This window comes from Typopeltis vanoorti, chromosome 12 (assembly GCF_054136105.1).
Source record: "Typopeltis vanoorti isolate ZY-2024b chromosome 12, IOZ_Tvanoo_1.0, whole genome shotgun sequence".
Lineage (NCBI taxonomy): Eukaryota > Metazoa > Arthropoda > Arachnida > Uropygi > Thelyphonidae > Typopeltis > Typopeltis vanoorti.
The window spans coordinates 80,102,919-80,123,885 of record NC_143560.1 but is presented as its reverse complement, the minus strand read 5'-3'; the positions used below and the strand labels follow the sequence as shown (position 1 = coordinate 80,123,885).

Below are 20,967 nucleotides of genomic sequence, written 5' to 3'. Positions count from 1 at the left end.
CTCTGCATTACCTTCCTCCTAGACTTTCAATTTATATACTCATAGTTAAAATCATCCATAATGATAGTCTCTGTCTGTAAAGTTTATCTGCCTGTGCATATCACAATTCTTTTCAGATGACCCTGACTTGTAGCAGTATACAGGTATGTGTTTTGTCCCATTAACTTACATCTCACACCATTTGCATTACTCGTACTACTCTGGTTGTTGAATTTAATTACTTTACAGTAGTCATGCAAAGTTTCCCTGTACATCTGTATTATCTTTCTCTCGCTAAAAAACAGCTCCTTCAAGCTCTTATATCAAATCCATGTAAGTGTTAATAAATCTTGCAATTACAAATCCTTCTACCATCAAAAACACTATACATCAATGTACTGCACCCCAATTTCTCCCACACAGTCTATGCATTCAATCACAGCTGTCTGCCTCAGCTCCCTCATGGCAGGCTCACAATCTTGGAATCTTTGCACACCTACAAAAGACACTTTTGTTATTTACTAGTAAAGCATATTCCTAATCGATAGGAATATGCTATACTACTACATCACTCTTGTCTGTTTTTTGTATCTTCCATCTCTGCTTCTGTTGCTTTCCTGATATTTACCAGGCAGTTTCCAGTCCCTCTCATTTGCCACTCATTTTCAAACCGCTTATCCTTGGTAACAAGTGTACGACACTTCATGAAATTCTTCATGTTGAACCTTTCTTTTAGTGTTGCATGGTGATCAGCATTTATTTTAGAAATTATGGACTTTACAACCATGTTATAAATAACTATTTTAATTTTCCGACGTTTCGTCCTTCATATTAAGGTCATCATCTGGAGTATATACAAATATACAAGGACAAGCTGGGTTACATTTCACACAGTAAGCTAAAGAAACAATGATTTGATCACCTGTTATTCTACTGGCATGACCTCTAGTGAAAAAAAAAAATAGATAAAATTACAAATTAATTAATTATTTAGAAACTACATCAAAGCTAAATTCTATTTAAGATAACATGAGAGAAATATTCTTTTTTATAGATAGTTTTCTTACAGCAACAATGATGTCCTATTTTTAATATTACAATTGTTATATTAGATTTAGTATTATCTACAGTCCTGTTTATAGTTAACTCTTCAGGAAAAAAGTTCCATGGGTAGAATATGTGCCTTTCATATGCTTGGGATTTTTAGACCATCATTATTGTTCAGAATCTCAGGCTTTCTTAAATTTGTGTTCATACCATGTTTTGGTGTGATGTAAACAACTGGTGCTTTTCCAGTCAATTCTATGTGAGGTGTTTAGGGTATCATCAGAAAGGCCAGCTTCACCATAGTTATTATATTTAATTGTCATTTATGTTCCTTTTGTCTGATAGAAATTGTGCGTTCTGTTTCCCCCAATATATGATAGATTACAGGTGCAATAAATATGGTATACTTCAGGGTGGGCCATTGAATGAGTTGAGCAAGCTTTTTAATTTTGCAGGATGTTTAAAAGTTGCTTTGAAGTTATATTTCTGTACTATTCTGTTTATTTTATCTGATGTCCCTTTAATGTAAGGAATGGTTATAGTTTTATTATAGTCTGGTTTATCTTTGCTTTTTATTGAAGTCTTGTAGAGAATTTTGTTAATAGTGTTTTGGCTGTAACCATTTTTTAGAAAAGTATTGCTAATAACTTTAAATTCGTCTTTCAGAGCTTGTTCATTGGAGCAGATCTTCAAAGCACTGTTTTTTAGAGTATTAATGACACCTAGTTTTTGTGTTCGGTGGTGGTAGGAGCTTATGTGTATATATTGGCCAGTATGTGTCAGTTTCTGGTAAACAGTGAAGGAAAGACTGCTAGAAGGAAGATGTGTGTGACAAGTGTATCTAGAAACGGAAGTGTGTTCTGTTTTTTAATCTCAATTGTGAACTGTATGCGTTTGTGTTGTTTGTACTGTTGTGTTATTACCCAACTCATCCAAAGACCCACTTCCTCTGCTGGCCCACCCCCCTGGAGTATATCGTATTTATTGCACCAGTAATCTACCATATATAGGGGAAGCAGGACACACAATTCCTATCAGACAAAAGGAACATAAACGACACATTAAATATAATAACTATGTTGAAGCTGGCTTTTCTGATAGAATTGACTGATAAAGCACCAGTTGTTTACATCACACCAAAACATGGTATGAATGCAAATTTAAGGAAGCTGTGAGATTCTTATCAACCACCCCAATTTGAACAATAATGATGGTCTAAAAATCCCAAGCATATGAAAGGCACATATTCTACCCATGGAACCTTTTTCCCAAAGAGTTAACTATAAACAGGAGTGTAGATAATCCAGAATCCTAAATCTAATATAACAATTGTAATGTTAAAAATAGGACATCATTGTTACTGTAAGAAAACTATCTATAAGAAAGAATGTTTCTCTCATGTCATCTTAAATAGAATTTAGCTTTGATATAGTTTCTAAATAATTAATTTGTAATTTTATCTGTATTTTTTTTTTCTCTAGAGGTCATGTCAGTAGAATAACCGGTGATCAAATCATTGTTTCTTTAGCTTACTGTGTAAAATGTAACTCAGCTTGTCCTTGTATATTTGTATATACTCCAGATGCTGACCTTAATATGGAGGTCGAAACATCTGGAAATTAAAATAGATATTTATAACCCGGTTGTGAAGTCCATAACTTCATGTTGAACCTTTAAACAAAGACGTCTTGTGGGACATTCTTCTGGTATGCATTGGTGCCATGCTGCACTCTTATCACACAATACCTGAAATATTTAATAAATATCTAAAGTAAACTGTCACAAGAAATCTAATACAAATTAGAAAGCAATATCACTTTTCTCTATGAATATGTTGGTTTAATATGCTAATTTTAAAATCAGACACATTCATTTCTGATTGAACTTCTTGAACCTAATTTATCCCTTAAACATTTCTGATCACTACATTTCATACTTGCAAGATTTATTACCATAATTTTTTTTTTATTAAATCATCTAAACGAAAGAAATTATTAGCAACAGTCCATGTACAGTTAGAAATCTATCGTCTAAGGCACATTGTACTGTATCAATCCACCTATATCTTGGTCCTCCTCTGGGTCGTTTTCCTGCCAACCTGCAGAGAATGCTTGTTTTGCTAAATCTTTCCTTGCCCATTCTGTTTAAGTGACCATATATATATCTGTAAAACTTTCAAGTCCATGTATTTATTCTCCACATTAGTAACAGATCTGCATCTATAGATTTGGGATTGTTGATCTGTAATTTTTTTTTTTGGGGGGGGGAAGCAACATGGTACTGGTTTATTATATATAGGGAATGCCATTTTAATTAGTTATTAATGAATGATTTATTCTTTTCCCCTGCACTTGAAAGAATTAGTGATATTTCTCAACTTAAATGTTTAATTTTTTTTCTTGCAAGTATTGCTCACTTTCCCTATATTAATAATCATATCTTTTACATACAATGAGCCTGATACTAATCAGTACATTATATTAACTTCTATGAAAAAATGAGTGAAATGGTTATTCTGTTACTAATGATTACTTTCTAGATGAATCAGGTGTAACTGGAAATTCTGAACAGTGTGGAACCAATGATGGTAGTAATCTAGAAGATTTGTGCAAAATCCCCAAAGATACTCAATCAGCATTATTTATTCAGAGGTATACAGACTTTGAAGACTACCAAAAGCTTGCAAATCAGTATAAATTTGATCCACAAAAAGTAACCAAAGATCCATACTGTGTAGATTGCCATCGCCAGTATAGAGATCCATTACCACAGGATTTGGTCATGTACCTACATGCTGTCTCGTACAAGGTAAGGAAATCATCAAATACCACTTAGTTCTTTATAATTTTAAATAGGAAAAGTATAAACAAAAATCCATTGTAATATTTCATTAGATTTATTCATGTAATTTTTTTAATATCAACCCTATATACAAAAAAACACTACAATATCTGTAATTACTGCATGTGGACAGATATTATATTTCTAAACAAAAAAATAATAAATTTAGATATTTAAGAAATAAAAAAAAAATTCCCCAAAGGCAGCACTCTCTACCACTAACCTCCATTCAGCATGCTGTACCCCTCTCATAAAACCAAACATTCCACAAAATGCAGTTGCAAGGCTTTCACTATCGTCACCATTCTGCCTTAATGTGCTGTCAAACAAGTTGAGTCTCTTCAGCAGAAACCTCATTGTGTAGTGAAGCACTTCCCATGGACTGGTTCTAGCTTTTTAGGGAACATATCAAAGTCTAGAGGATTGTTGTTTGAACTGTATGTGGGCATGGGGACTTGCATTTCATACATCAGATATTTTGTATGAAACATGTGGCATTGCACTGTCATGCAAAATGGGGAATTCTGGCTGTGAACTTTCAGGTACAAAATATGCTTCAAAGTTCTTATCATTATCATCATTTAACCTTTAAATGTTGACATTTGCTCTTTTTTATTTATTATTATTATTATATATATATATATATATATATATATATATATATAGAAAATGAGGAGAGGTTGGATGTTTCCATTGTAAGAACTGACTTTTCACTTCTGGTTCAAAATCTTGTATTTGTGGTTTGTCTATGACAATAATTTACCTTCACTCATGTAATGATACAGCCTTTTGAAATCCTCTTGCAAGTTGTTTTCTGTCAGAAGTTGTAGAATCTACTTGGTAGCATCCTTTCTCCTCTTCAAAATTTCAAAACATATGTGTGATAGAACTTTTTATCATTTTGTGCAGTTCTTCTTCTCATAGGCTGTTGGTGATAACCACTGTTTGTAGATGGCAATTGCCTTCCAGTTCATGGATTGTCTTTAATGCTTGCTTGACCTTCATGGAAGTGAGATGACTTACTGTTGCAATTCACTGCACCATCATGGTCTCAGATGCCCTGCCACCCCTTGTAGGGTTTCAATTTTAATGTACATATGCTAATCACTGCAATGAATACTCGACTCAAATCAGATTCTTCCTCCATTTTGAAGTCTTATTTTATAACAGGGGCACCAAAAACAGAAAATAAGCACATAAAGCTTCTACTCAGGGTCATACTTGTGGGGTGTTGTATAGAACTTTTATCACCCATTTTAGACCTTCTGTGGACTCAACATTTTTAGCTGCCTGAGATGTTGCTTTTAAACAGCAAGTAATTTGTCTACCTAGTTACGTTCTAACAGAACAGAAAAAACGGTGTAGCTTCCGTTTTTTTTTTTTTATATTAAATAATGTAATTCCACTGCCCCACTATACATATACTTTTTCTGTACTTTTCATTGATTTCTACCTGGTCTGGAAACCCTGCTCTAGAGACCAAACATGGAACTTACTCAAGCCACTTCAGGCCTCCAGTAAGTGGAGTAGGGTTTCACATCAGGCAATGAAATTCATCTCCTGTGCCTATTGCAGGATTTAAATCTGCAGCCAGTTGGTTGGAAATGGATATACTAACAACTCTGTCAACATCTATAATTCTTTGGTTGAGATTTTTAAATTATATAGTGGGGGTATTGCTTACTTATTAGGATTTTAACATATAAATTAAATTGCACATAATTTTTGTTATAAAGTTTTATAACCAGATGAAAAAACTTTGTTAAATTAAACTTGCCAAGAAATTAATTGCCTTATTATTCCATAATGCAAAGAGCACATCCCTTTGGACATGCATAATGCTATGCATTATGGGGAGGGTCACTATATAGAGATTTATACATATACTTGCCACTAAATTAGAAACTTTTATTCATGAGTGGTTTCTGTATAGGCATGTGGCTGCCGATACTGATTCTCTTCAATTCCCTGCACAGATATACGGTTAGATATGGGTTGGGAACAGCCTTTGTTAAATGCTTCAGTCAATTGTTGCACACACAGGAAGTTCTGTTTGTCTGTCTGTATAAGCCTCCTCAAACAATGCGATCATAGGACCATAGTTATGCCTCTTAGACAAGAAATGTAGGTTATTTTTCTACTGATTAAACACCTGGGATATTTCACCTTTAAAAAAAAAAACAGTCAGCTCTGCTGTTTTCCAAATCATACCTCCAACCAGGCAGGCCGTTACAATAAGCCTTTTATTGAACTTTGAAAGATTTTTGGTTTTTCCATTGTGATCAACTGTTAATGATACTGACAAGCAGCATTCTTAAATAGTTGCCTAGACCATGTGGCGATGCACATGATCAAGTATTCTGCATATATACTGCATAAAGGTTTCTAATTCAGTGGTGGTATGTCTATTAAACTTGGCAAATTGAGTATAATTTAACATATTTAAGGAATAGTGATTATGGGTGTCATCTTCATATATGCTCTTTACTAAATCTGTTATCATTAAAGTTATTGAAAAATTCATTGAGATCTGAGGAATGTAATTCTAGGGAGTTGTCCTACTTTTAGTGATTGTTTTGGTAAACTAAGTACTTTGCCTTCATGTTAAGTTATTGTTTATAACAGCAGCCCTGTCTACTGCTATCCAAAAGGAAGAAGCACATGATTCTTCAAGATACTAATAGTTTTTACATTAGATTGAGAACTATTAGCATCTTGAAGAATTTGCCAGGTGTATCTGTGCTCTTCCAGTTTGTCTTAATATTACATCTCCCCCCCCCATGAGTATTTCAGCACCTCAGTTGGTAAGGATGTTATGAATTGTCCTTTGTTGGAAGAGCTGGGTTTGAATTTCCATTAAATAGTCTCATACAAAGGTTGCAAGATTCTTCTCCTGGAAAATCCTTTTTTTTTTTGTTCAAAAGATGAATGTTAAATCAGCCGGTCAAGTATCTTCAGACATGTAGATCAAGAAGGGTGGAAGTGGACTGTTACCACCCTATGGTGTCCCCTGACAGATGCACCAGATCTTCCTCACATAAGGAATGTTCATGTGCAAATGCAAGGTGTTTTGTCATATTTTATCTCTTCACAAGACTTTTATGTGAGTTGCACCCATAAAATATTGTAAATTTAATGTACATCTCCCGCTTCTAGAGACCGAAGATGATACTTTTCAAGCCAATTCAGGCTTTGAATAAGCAGAGTAGCAGTCTTGCAATGAAAAACAAATCATCTATCAATTTAAGACTTTCCACAATCAAAACCCTGTCATAGGGAGATTCAGATCCATAGCATGTTAGCTTGAGAACAGAGATGCTAACTGTGCTGACCAAACTTAATCTGGTTTGGATCGATAGTCCTGCCACGGTGTATTAACACTGACATTATGCATTTAAAGTATGGTGCAAATTAATACATGTGATTATTCCAACCTTTGTTTGAAATATTTCCTCAGTGAAATAACAGAAATTGAATACTGTCACTATTATTAAATTGCATTTTTTTAAATCAATATTCTTAACATATGAAAGTGTTCAGGTTTATAATCTCATTTTCTGTAGAATGTTATATAGTATATAATGTTTCAGAAGTTTCATGTATTTTACCTGTTTAAATTATTTTCAGGGAGAAAACTGGAAATTCCAAACAGAAGAGCCTGTTTGGGCAAAAGAAGACTGGACTGAATCTTAATTGTGTGGAGGAAAAAAAAAATTAAATACTTCATTTTATAAAATAAAATCTTCCATCAAAATCATTCTAACAGTTTTGCATACTTCCATGTTTCCACTTTTAAAACACAATTTGTAAACAAAGATTGAGCATCATGAGTCCATCGCAATAAAGCAGAACATCTTGTTACATTCATATTTTCTTCATTTGGGTAAGAGATGAGAGGTAATGCAAATGGAACCCAGTTTGGGCTGAACTCTGAGATTCATGAATTCAGAGTTCATCAGGATGAACTCTGAATCCATGTGCAACCAATCTCAGAGTAATGTATGCCTGAACATGCTTTTTTTTATTATTATTGAATAATGATGAGCAAACACTTCTTCACACTATGCCATGATTTCGATACAACAGATAATTGCTATATTAACCCCCAAAGCAAGTTTATAGTTTTGGAAAATGTGCTGTTTCTAGTTGTTTTTTTCCCATGGGCTAGAAACATAGATCATTATAGTGAATTTAGGATTAGCAATAAAACAGTAAAGAAATCACAAGAAGTAAATCACCACAGGAAGTAACACAAAAGAAATCATACATAAAGCAAACAAAGTGAAAATTCAGAATTAATGTTTAAATTTTGAAATATGACATTAGCTTAAATTATCACTAATCTGAAATCTTCATAATACATGTGTGGTCTGCACCCTTAAAATCAAAAAAGAATCTAAACTTCAGCAGCCAGTCAACTTGGTCACCTCCAATTACAAAAAGGAAGAGAAACGAGTGTTAACATTAGTCTGTATTAGCTAGCCTTGAGGAGAGGAGAAAATCAATTGGCACAACTGGTGTGAATAAGTCAGCTAATAGCTTCTTAATTGGACAGATGGTGTACACAGCTGGCATTAATTTAAAGTTTACGTAAAAGTCATGAAATTTGTTTGAGTAGCAGCTCATTTTTTGTTTGAAAAACTATGTATAATTTCAGTAATTCATTATGAAGATTTCAGATAACTGATGCTAATTTAAGATTAAATTCTCATTTATCTGAAATCTTCATAATACATGTGTGGTCTGCACCCTTGAAATTTAACATTTCAAAATTTGAACATTAATTCTATTGATTTTTTTATAATTTCATGTCTCTTATTATTGTTTGCATGTTGTCATTTTGTGTGCTTTATGTATGGTTCCTACCAATTCTGCTTGTCAGAGGCATAGTGAGGCTATGGCCAGTGTGGCCCTGGCCATAGGCGCCAAAATTCCTCACAACATCTCTACTGTTTGTTCTCTTTCCCACAAGTGTTTTGTTATATTTCTTGCCATTTTCTTCATCTCCTTGTAACATTTTCTAGTAAATTCAGTTCACTATATTGACGGCTTTCGGCTTTTATTGTTTGCAGCAGAACCAATGTGATTTTAAGCTCACTATGTCACTTACCCCAGGACTCGTCCATCATTTCATTAAAGTGGTGTTTGCTATATTATGCATCTATTTATCTAGCGAAAGAATTGTGAAACTTCATACCAGAGTGGAGGAAAGTATAGTGAATGATTGCAATTTACATACTTTCATTGTGATTTTGAAAAATAAAGCAGTAAACAACCGAGCATATTTCAATTTTTAGGTGGAAAATGAATTTTAGAGTCTAGAAATTCATCTAACATTAAGTTCTAAATGTTTCATACTATCTTTTTATCAAAAAAAAAAAACCATCTTAATTTCAAGCTACCTGATAAAGCATGTGGGAAAATGTGAAGATCAGCGTAAATTAATTAGAACAACTTGCACAACTGCATACAATTATTTATAATTATACTATAATGTATTTATATAAAAGCAAAATGGGAAATAGAAGATGCTGCAGCCACGAGTATGTATATTTCAAAGGTATGTACATAAGTTAATAGGCATGCTCTTTGGTCATAAAGAGAACGAAAAGGCAAAGCTAAGAACTTGAAAGATTTTGAGTGATCATATAAGTACAAGAAGTTATTTTTCACTATAGACGGGATCAAAATCTGTGTAACCTGTTTACTTTCTCCAGTGTCATACCCAAAGAGGCAGCCAAAGTACTGTTGCATGTTGGAAATTCTTTAGAAGTAGTGTATCATTCTTTGTGCATGGAGAGGGATCAAACATATCATGTGGCTTGAGAAAGCTGATCCTAATTAATCACATACAAACAATTTGCACAAAGTATAATTATAAAAGGATAAAAAAAAAGGAAAGGAGAAAGTAAGAAATATGAAAAATATCACATAATTTTGGTCACTGTTTTGCTATAGCAAAAATTCAATGAAGCCTAACAAAATAAAATTGCTTCTACATGATCATTATGTAAAATTTTTATAACGGAAAAAGATCATTTGTTTTAACCCTTCAATCCAGATATTTTTCCCTCTAAAAATAGTACTTTTAAGTTATAAATGATATTAAAATATACAGCGTACTATATATATATATAGTCACATTGTGCATCTTTTAAGTAGTAGTGATATATTTCCAGTAATATCCTCAAAAATCTGTTAAATTCACTGAATGCAAATAAAAAGATGAAAAAAAATAGTCTTTTGGAAAGGAAGATCATACTACAGTGAACTCACATAATCTACCACATGTTTGCTGCCAAGTTTTTTTTTTTTTTTTTTTCCATGTAAAATCATGTTTCTTTTCAATTCATTATGCAGTCAAATTTTATTAAATGAACTGGACAGTATAAGAGTAATTCATTAGTTGGAATTCCACAGGAAGAGTTTGCTAATAAGGGAGAAGTCCATTTTACTCTAAAAATAGTATCGTAGATATTAACTTTAGGCATGTTTGTAACTACCAAAGAGAGTCGCCCACAATCAGAATGGCAAGAGAAAATAGCCAACTATATCAAATAGCATCCTTGAAAGACAAAAAGCTGACAGCATGCCATTAATGTTATTAATAACAGTGCTAATAGTTTCATTTAATGCAAGTTTGAATAACCACTACATTATTAGAGAAACGACACTCCTTCCTACCACTACACAGTCTATATATTACATATCTAGTTGTTGACTCAAGGAAACTACTTCCCAACTGTCTAGCCTCTATCGTAATATCCTAAAAAAAAAGTGGATGTACTGCAACAAACAGCTCCTGGAGTACTGGGATATGCAAAAATGATTGTGTAATCTATTTTGCTAATTATGTTATGAATCTGTGCATAGAACAGAAAAACTAATACATTTGTATTCGTGTTCTTAATTGGTGGTTGTGAAATCCCGTCTCGCAGTGAGCATCATCTGACTAATGGCTTTTGGCCTTTGTGTATGTATGTCTGCATTAGGTTACTTGTGCTTAAGATATTACTTTGCTCATGTGAATACCCATGGGTTCTAAACGAAGTGCATCTAGTGCACTTCATTCAGTCAGATCAAAGACCAGCACAAGAAAAATTTGCCTACGAAAATGGGTATGATTTGCAGTGAGGCCCTCATTCTTCATGCCAAATTTCAGCAAACTCCCTGTACTAGCAGCAATACAGAAACCACTTGCCAGCAAAGGCTGGTTACAGAAATTCAAGAGGCATTATTCACTCTAATGTAAAGATTAGGGGGCTGCTAAGTCCTACCCTGCACAACTCAAGAACTGTTGGAAAAACTTGTAGCCCAAAGTTGTGCATGACTTCAGTCCAGACAAATAGCACAAGAAAACTATGGCAGAAATTGACTTAGATGCTGATGAGAATTAGCATGAATATAATGATCAGTATGAGTTTCTTTTCTAAAAATAGAAAATTGTAAACTACCATCTGGTTGATGAAGAATTAAGATATCTTCATCAACCAGATTGTCTTTTTTTTTTCTTCTAAAGTAAACTGAATTCTCTGATGAATCATGTTTATTTTTGATATGAATAGTTTTAAATCTAATGAAACTTTCCATATTGCAAATATATCATCTACATTGGTGTCCAAAACCTTAGGTTCTGGACACCAATGTAGATGATATATTTGCAATATGGAAAGTTTCATTAGATTTAAAACTATTCATATCAAAAATAAACATGATTCATCAGAGAATTCAGTTTACTTTAGAAGAAAAAAAAAAAAAAAAATCTGGTTGATGAAGATATTTTAATTCTTCATCAACCAGATGGTAGTTTACAATTTTCACAATTCCATGCATGATAGCATCAACAGGATAAAAGGCAAATGGCTGCATTAAGCAAATTGTATTTGAAGGAATAAAGTTGCAAACTTGGATGTCTTGTAATGTCTCAAAGACTCATCTAGATGATTTCACATGGGGAAGAATTATTGGAAAACTTGAAGAAGGCTGCAGAATTACTGATATTACCAGAGAGTTTGGAATCTCACATAGCATTGTATCCAGGTTCTGGGCAGCATTTCAAACCAATGGAATGTGTTCCAGATGTTTGCTAAGAGGTCATCCTTGCTCTACCATGGAGCATGAAAACAGCTTTTTTGGTTATAAGAGCTAAACGTAATTGATGCGCCAAGACAGGTCAAACTTGCAAGTTGGCTCAATTTTAGTATGTGGATATTTTGACTAACTGTGGTAAGAGATCTGCGACACGTAGGCCTAAAGTCTGTGTTCCTTTGTCCACAGTTCATCATAGAGCACATTTTCAATGGTAGTGTATCCCATAAAAGTTGAAGACACTGACAGGCTAATGCACTCTTTATAGATCATTTGTCTTTCCTCTGATTCTAGATGATGCTTACCATTGCAAAAATGTTCTTGAAAGGGATACATGAAAATATGGCAGTGCTGGAAGAAGGGATTTATGACTAGAGAACAATATTGCAATGAAGTTTTTCAGTGTCATGTTCGATTATTCAGTGGTGCTATAGGCAAAAAATTCATTTTTATGAATGACAGTGCCATACCACATTGTATACAAGTAGTGGAGATACTTCTAGAGACCAAGAATATTAACTGAATTGAGTGGCTAGCATGCTCCTCACATCAACCCCATAGAACACGTTTGGGATACAATAGGTACGTGCATTGCTGTTCGAAATTTTCCTCCAAAAAACAAAGGCCTTATCCTTGCTCTGAAGGAGGAATGGGCCAGTTGCATTGCAATTGGAGGTGGACATATTCCATACTGAAATGTCTCTCTGCATAGTTTTCTGTAAGTACTATATATTAATTCCTTAACTACATCCATAGGAAATTTGTAACTTTTGCTAAAAACTTATTGCAATTTAATTTGTACAAAATTTATAACACATTTTTGTGTAATATAATTTATTAGCATAGGATTACCCATTGCTGTTCCCTCAACTTGGTATAATTTGTCTTGTATGCTGAAATAACCAGAGTAGATTACAAAGTCAAACAGTTTGATGATATCAGAAGGAAAATCTTGTTTAAGTAAATTAATAGTATCGGCCAAAGGAATGTTTGTGAAGAGATACAATATCTGAAGATTCTAATTGTAGATTTTCCAGTAAATGGAGATAATAAAGTAGTTATGTTCCTTTCTTTTAGTGTTACACGGTGATCAGCATTCATTTTTGAAATTATGGATTCTACAACTGTGTTAAATTTAACATGGTTGTAGAATCCATAATTTCAAAAATGAATGCTGATCACCATGTAACACTAAAAGAAAGGATTATGATAATTCATGAGATTCGACCCACAAGTGATGCAATCAATACGGTAAGCTGCAGAATCAGGTTTCTAATTTGATCAATCGACTGGCTCTTTTAAAACTGTGTAGGGACAGCAATATCATTCCTAATTGCATCAGGCTAAAAAGGAAATTCACCTCAGCAAAAGCGCAACAAATATACTTCCGCATGGAGAAAGTACTTCTCAGAGAACAAATTCAAGTTTCTGGAAAGAACTTAGCAGCTACACAAAACCAGCTACAAAAGGAAAAAACGGAACTTTCAAGCTATATAAACGCAGATACCTGGATGATCCTGGAAAAGATTACTGACAATGTGGTTCGCCGTGTTGTTGTGCATCCTCCAAACGAAGAAAGAAAATCTAATTTCCAAAGACCAAAAGAACCAGCCGCCATATTCAAATTTCTCCACAATGAACAATAACAACCAACCAGAAGCAAGAAACAACGGGAGCCACCAATCACCTACAGGTAACAGTAATATAGTTAACCTATCCAACCACGCTTTAAACAAAGACAATCTCAACACTTAACAAAGGTTTAAATGATACCATAGCACCCAAATTGATAAACAAACTTGAATTTATAAATTATGCCATAGCACCCAAATTGATAAACAAACCTGAATTTATTTGTAATATTGAAAGAGGCCTAAGATTCATCTCAAATAACATAGCAGAAAAAATACGTTTAGAAACCACCAACATTTTAAATCATAACAAGCAACCTAACTCAACACGAATTAACAGTGATAAGATCTCTAAAGTCAAATCCGAACATCTTAATAACCAGAGCAGATAAAGGAAGTGCGACCGTTATTTTAAACCGAACCATGTGGAAAAAATGAATCTGCTAGTTTCGGCCAATAACACATACCAATTAGTTAACTATAACTAATAGAATAAAAAAGAAAACAGAGAATCTACTTAAGTCAATTACCACATGGCCCGAAAATACGGTCAAAAAACTATTTCCCCGAGAATTTACGGGCTACCGAAAATTCACATAGAAAACACACCGCTAAGGCCTATAGTTGAAGGGATTGATAGCCCGACTTATTACTCAGCCAAAAAATTCGCGGCAACACTCAAGGAGCTGGTAGGTCATTTCCCCCTCCTATATCAAAAACGTACAACACTTCATAAACATCATCAAAGACATTATATTAGAAAAAAAAAAAGATGATCTATTAGTCAGTTTTGATGTCTCTGCCCTCTCCGAATGTCCCAATCAATGACACAATTCTTCTTTTAATGATCAAATTTCCTGCAGATACCACGGTGCTCTTTGCGCATGTATTACGTTCTGGTTATTTTGTATGACAAAATGCTTTCTATCTACAAAAAGAAGGCACAGCCATGGGCTCGCCATTACCCCCCCCCCCCGATTTCTAACTTTTATATGGAACATTTTGAACAACTTGCTTTAGGTTCCTCCCCCTTTAAAACCCAAAGTCTGGCTTAGATGCGTCAACGATGTTTTCGCGATCTGGTCTCATGGCCGCCAGACACATTCCTTAGCCACCTAAACAAGCAACACAAACAGTTCACAATTGAGATTGAAAAACATAACACACTGCAGTTTCTAGATACACTTGTCACACGTCTTCCCTCGGGCAATCTTTCCTTCATGGTTTACCGGAAACCGAAACATACTGGCCAATATATACACATAAACTCCTACCAACACAAAAACTAGTTGTCATCAATACCCTAAAAAACAGGGCTCTGAAGATCTGCTCCAATGAACAGGCACTGAAAAACGAATTTAAAGTGATCAGCAATACTTTTCAAAAAAATGGATATAGCTAAAACACTATTAACAAAATTCTCTACAAGACCTCAATAAAAAACAAAGACACACCAGACTACAGTAAAACTATAACCATTCCCTACATTAAAGGGACATCAGACAAAATAAACAGTACTACAAAAATACAACCTCAAAGCCACCTTTAAACCTCCTGCAAAATTAAAAAGCTTACTCAACTCATCCAAAGATCCACTCCCTCCACTAGCTCACCCTGGAGTATACCGTATTTACTGCACCTGCAACATACAATACATAGGAGAAACAGGACGCACAATTCCAATCAGACAAAAAGAACAAACGACACATCAAATATAATAATTATGGTGAAGCTGGCCTTTTTGATCATGCCCTGAACACCTTACATAGAATTGACTGGAAAAGTCAATTTGGTGTGATGTAGTTGTCTACATCACACGAAAACATGGTATGAATGCAAATTTAAGGAAGCTTGTGAGATCGTTATCAACCACCCCAATCTAAACAATAATGATGGCCTAAAAATCCCATACATATGGAAGGCATATGTTCGTCCCACGAATCCTTCCTCTCTAACAACTATAAACAGGACTGTAGAAAATCCAGGATCCTAAATCTAAAATAACAGCTTTAATACTAAAAAATTGGACATCACTGTTAAAGAAAAAATCTATAAGAAAGAATGTTTATTCATGTTGTAATTTATAAATATATATATATATATATTTTTTTTTTTTAAATCAAAAATAACAATTGTAATAATAGAAATAGGACATCATTGTTACTGGAAGGAAAACCATCTGTAAGCAAGAATGTTTATTCATGTAATCATAAATTAAATCTAGCTTGATGTAATTTTTTTTTCCTACTAGAGGTCATGCCAGTGAGTAGCATGTGATCAAATCATTGTTTCTCTAGCTTACGGTTTGAAATGTAATGCAGCTTGTCTTGTATATTTATGTATGCTCCAGATGATGATCTTGATATGAAGATCGAAACATCGGGATAATAAAAAGAGTTATTTTAACATGGTTGTAGAATCCATAATTTCAAAAATGAAAGTAATGTATTTAGAAATTTTATATGTGGGACAGCCAATATACAGTTGAGAACACCTGATTTATGAATCTTTGGAAAGCTATATAATCTAGGCTAATGGGCATGAACAATTTTTAGTTTTTTTCTTGAATTCTTCATCCCAACTAGAAATATTATCAGTTTATTGACTTGGCTAGAAGTTGGATCAGATGAGAGGGGACAATAAATAGAGAAATCACGCAGCATTAAGGAAACTTTTCAAAATATTTTTTCTTTTCTTATCTCATATGACAGCCTGAGTAATGATGAAATTATTATTTTTTTGGAGAATTAAGTGCTTTGAATTCTAATTGAATTAGGTGGTAGTTTTGCTTTGAGAAGAATAATGGCTGATTGAAAATGAACTGTTAGCAGACTCAGTAGGAAATGAATGTAAGATGAAAAAAAGTCCATAATAGCTAGACTTGGAGAGACAACATATTCATGACCTTTGGTTAAAACTAAGATCTCTTCCTGACCAAGAGGATGTCCCAATAAATTTACTACTAATTTCTCCTTGTTGTCTGTAATATTACTAGAGTGAGTGATTGACTAGTAAATTAAATTTCTGTATAAGATAGTTACAAGTAGAGTTGAAAACTCTCTTATAGGAATCTAAAGAAATACTTAAAACAATGTTTAAAAATTCAGGGATAGCAGTTCAGAAATGGAGTTGATATTTAATAAGGCCAAACATTTCTTCACATCATTAATTGTAATATTAGTAGAGATTTACTACCTCAAATACATGCACACACAATGGGCAAAACTCGTTTGATTTTGCAGCAGGTATAAATCACCTGTGCTGTTCTACATCTTTTTGAAATATGATCCTATTAATGTATTTAGCTTTCTTGACTAAAAGTTTGCCATATGTGTTATGTTGTTTACATATATGCTCTCCATAAAGCTGAGATAGCTATTTAATATCAGTACATAAGTATTATTACATTGTTTTTATGCAAATTCTTGATTATTATTTTTTATAATTGGGAATTTTACTTACCATTTGTTGTCCTATTATATTGGCTTTTTTTGAAAATGATTTTTTAATTGTAATTTTACATTGTGTTCCATTTTCAGTGTATTGAGGATGCCTATGATACATAAGTGAAAATTTTACCAAAGTTTAGTTTCCATGTATGTCAACTTACATACCAATATTAAATACAGTTTCTCCACTGTGTAACATTTTTCAAAGCCATTTTAGTAAAACTGTTCAGATTATTTATTTTCAAAACCATTTTCATTGGAAAGGAAGACAAAGCAGAAGATACCCCACCCCCCTTTTTTTTTTCTTCATTGGAATTTAGGAAATCAGAAATCCAAGTGGAGTTAGTTGGAGGAAGGGACATGAAAGAACAAAACAAGGATAACAGTGAAACAGTTCTTTGTGCAAATATATATACATAGTGTGCCCATTAAGTAATAAGACTAATTTTTTACAGGACAGCCCTTTGAATAAAAGTAACAAATATGTTTATAGTTTTGACTGCTAGTGTGTTGTAATCGCAGGCACAACTTTCAATTCAGGTTACGCAGCAGTTTTAGTGTGGCAGCCAATGAAAAGCATGTGAGTGGAGAGTGTCAGAAGTTGCATCATGGAGCAAAGAAAGAGCTGTGATAAAATTTTAATGTAAATTACGGAAAACTGCTAGTCACATACCAAAAAAAAGATTATGATGATACTGACTGAGCCATGCACAGGTGTTTCGTTAGTTTCAAATGTTAAATGAGGGAAGACATCCCTGGAGGATGAAAATGTTGCGGAGATGGTCAGTTTCTACATGGACAAACGAAAATGTGGTGAAAGCTTGGGAAATTGTTGCCCATGACAGGCCAATAACCACTAGGCTACTGAATGCACAACTTGGTGTCTATAAGGAAACAGCCAGATTAATCTTAGAAAGAGATTTGCACAAGAGGAAGATTTGTTTAAGGTTTGTGTTGCACATATTGATAACACACAAACAGAGAGCACTGTTGAATGTCATCCATGAAGTTGATCATGACGTCTTGCAAAGAGCTGTCACTGGCGATGAAATCTGTTTTCAGTTTGATCCAGAAATGGCAGAGAACGTCTTCTTTCTAGCAGAAGAAAGTCAGGTTGCAAACATCACATGTCAAGACAATGGTCACTGTTTTTTTTTTTTTTTGATGCTCCTGGAATTATCTGCTGTGAATTTGTTCCTGAGGGCACCACAATAAACAGTCAATATTATTTTTAAGAATAATGTGATGTCTGTACACCCACATGCGACGTGTCAGTAATGAACTGTTCCACAACAGTGCTCTGAAGTACTGTGCACTGCCTGTGAAGCAGTTTTTGGCTTCAAAGTTGATCTGTGTGATCACACATTCCTCTATTTGCCAGATTTGGTTCCCACAGACTTTTTCCTCTTCCCAAAGATGAAATGTGCCTTGAAAGGAGAGCACTTCAGCAACATTGAGGACATTCAATGCAGTGTGATCCAGAGACTGGAGGTTCCCGTTCAGGACTTCCACTGTGCCTTCAAACACCTGTATGATAGACGTAAACATTGTGTGGAGTTGGAGGGAGATTATTTTGAATCTGTGTAATTGACAATGCGAAATATAGTTCTTTGTTTTGATATATAATTGTCTCATTGGCACACTGTGTTTATATATACAAATAAGTAATGCTAAGACTATATTTCTAATTATTTCCAATTCAGCAATTACATAATCAGTTCTTTCTTTAAACTATCATTAATGGATAATCTATATTTTAATTCATTAATTCTTTGATGTCATGATTTTTGAGGAGGTGGTTTTATCTTTTGTCTGATATTTCAGTAAAGCTCACCCACAAATATTCTATGCATGTGTTTAGTAACCTTTATGATTATTTAATAAAATTCCAAGCTGCTCATTAAACACAGCAGGTTTAACAGTTTCAATATTTTGTTGCTGTCACAGGGACATCTTCAAGAATACAATGTTAAAATTGTAATAACACAAAGGAAACAATAAGTAGAAGAAATGAAATTAGGATAGACGAAGACTAAAGTGTTATGAGGAGTGCCCTGGATGGGTGCTGTTGGGAAGCCTAAGAATTAAAGTTTTCCAAATCTTGGGAAGTTTAATACAACCATATTTATTAAGATTAGACAACAGCACTCCTCATAAGACATTCTGATTTTATTTCTTCCACTTATTGTTTCTTGTGCATGTCAGTACAATTTTAACATTGTATTCCTGAAGATATCTCTGTGACAGAAGAAATATCAATGATTAAAGCTGCTATTTAATTATTTCACTTTGTGTTGTAATTCCATTAAATTGTATCACGAAGAGTGTAAACCAGCATACAGTCATCCTTCGACTTGCATCCGCTCGAAGATATGTCTGCGATCCCATAAGGGAATAACATTTTCGACTATACTTTTGAACAAGATGTGAGCGTAAAGTAAAAAGATTTCTATTTAGCAACAATGCACATGTGCAGTGGCAACCTCCCTTGGCACATGTCTTCAACACTTCCTCTGTTGATTTTGTGTTTGGGAAATAAGTTATTTGTGTATTTATCGTTAAATATAAAGCAATGTGAAGCTGGTAAGCCTGTTAATGTGATCGCACATGACTTCAGATGGTCTCATTCTACAGTGACAACCATTTTGAAAAATAAGGATAAAATCGTAGAGGCTGTGAGGATCTGCTTCCATTAAATCAATGATAGTGACAAAGCAATGACAAGGTTCTATCGGTGATATGGAAAAGCTACTTGCATCATGGATAGAGGATCTGAACCATTAAGACACTAAGTCTCAACATGTTGGAGAAAGCAGGGTCCGATTACAACTACAAATTCAACGCTTTTTCTGGTTGGTTCATGAGATTCAAGCATCATTTTGTGTTGCATAATGTGAAAATGTATGGTGAGTCTGCAAGTGCTGATGAGAAGGCTGCTAAGGAGTTTGTGGAGAAATTGGATAAAATTATTACGCAGGAAAATTATTTGCTGCAGCAAATGGTTAATATGGATGAGACAACCTTGTTTTGGGGGGAAAAATGCCCACGTTCATTCACAAAAAGCTAAAATTTATGCCTGGTTTCAAAGCACATAAAGACTGTATTATGATTATGTTGGGGGGGGGGGGTAATGTGGCTGGATATAAACTGAAACCATTTGTGATATGGCACAGTTAGAATCCACAAGCCTTCAAAAACATTGGGAAGCATACTCTTCTAGTTCATTATCGGAGCAATAAGAAGTTGTGGATGACTCAAAAATTGTTTGAGGATGCCTTAATCAAACTGTTATGCGAGTGAAATGAAAAGCTATTATGTGAAAGAAAATGTAGAATTTAAAATTTTATTAATTCTAGATAATGTTCCAGGTCATCCAAGCTCAAGGTCATGTTTCTCCCCCTGAAACACTACTTCATTGATCTAACCTATGGATCAGGGAGTTCTTGCAGTGTTTAAATTTTTCACAAGTCATCTCTGCCACTGAAGGAAATGATCAGACTCTCATGCAATATTTATCATGCTATTAAAAATATTGCTGTGGCTTGGGACAAAGTGACCTCTCAATGTCTGAGTGGCATATGGAAAAAGACATTAAAATGGTCTGTGCATGATAGCTTTTCATTTCAGATGATCCATGTCTACAGCCATTTTGAAAGTTTTGAAAAAAATCAACACCTTTGTAAATTGAGTGAAGAAATAGTGGACCTAGCAAACAATCTGAATCTCGAAGTGAATGATAACGACATAATTCAACTCATAGAAAATGCCCATGAAGAGTTGTTCAAATTGGAGGAATAATGTGTTGGAAGAGGAAGAACGAGAAAAGGAAGTTAAACAATTCACAGTGAAGGGTCTTGCTGAAATGTTCTCTGCAGTTAGCAATGTTCTCAAAATGGCTGTAGACATGGATCATGTTGAACGCTACTTATTAG

The 20,967-nt window shown here is 34.1% G+C and overlaps 1 protein-coding gene across 1 annotated transcript in view; it reads left to right on the top strand.

Moving 5' to 3' along the window:
• LOC150100923 (pseudouridylate synthase RPUSD2-like) overlaps positions 1-7,625 on the top strand; it is a 189,896-nt gene extending 182,271 nt beyond the window's left edge. The window contains exons 12-13 of the mRNA XM_090401804.1: positions 3,566-3,834; positions 7,495-7,625. Of these exons, the coding sequence (XP_090257930.1) occupies positions 3,566-3,834; positions 7,495-7,560 (335 nt within the window). The 3' untranslated portion in view covers positions 7,561-7,625. The remainder of the gene's footprint in view (positions 1-3,565; positions 3,835-7,494) is intronic.
• Positions 7,626-20,967: the final 13,342 nt, after the last annotated feature.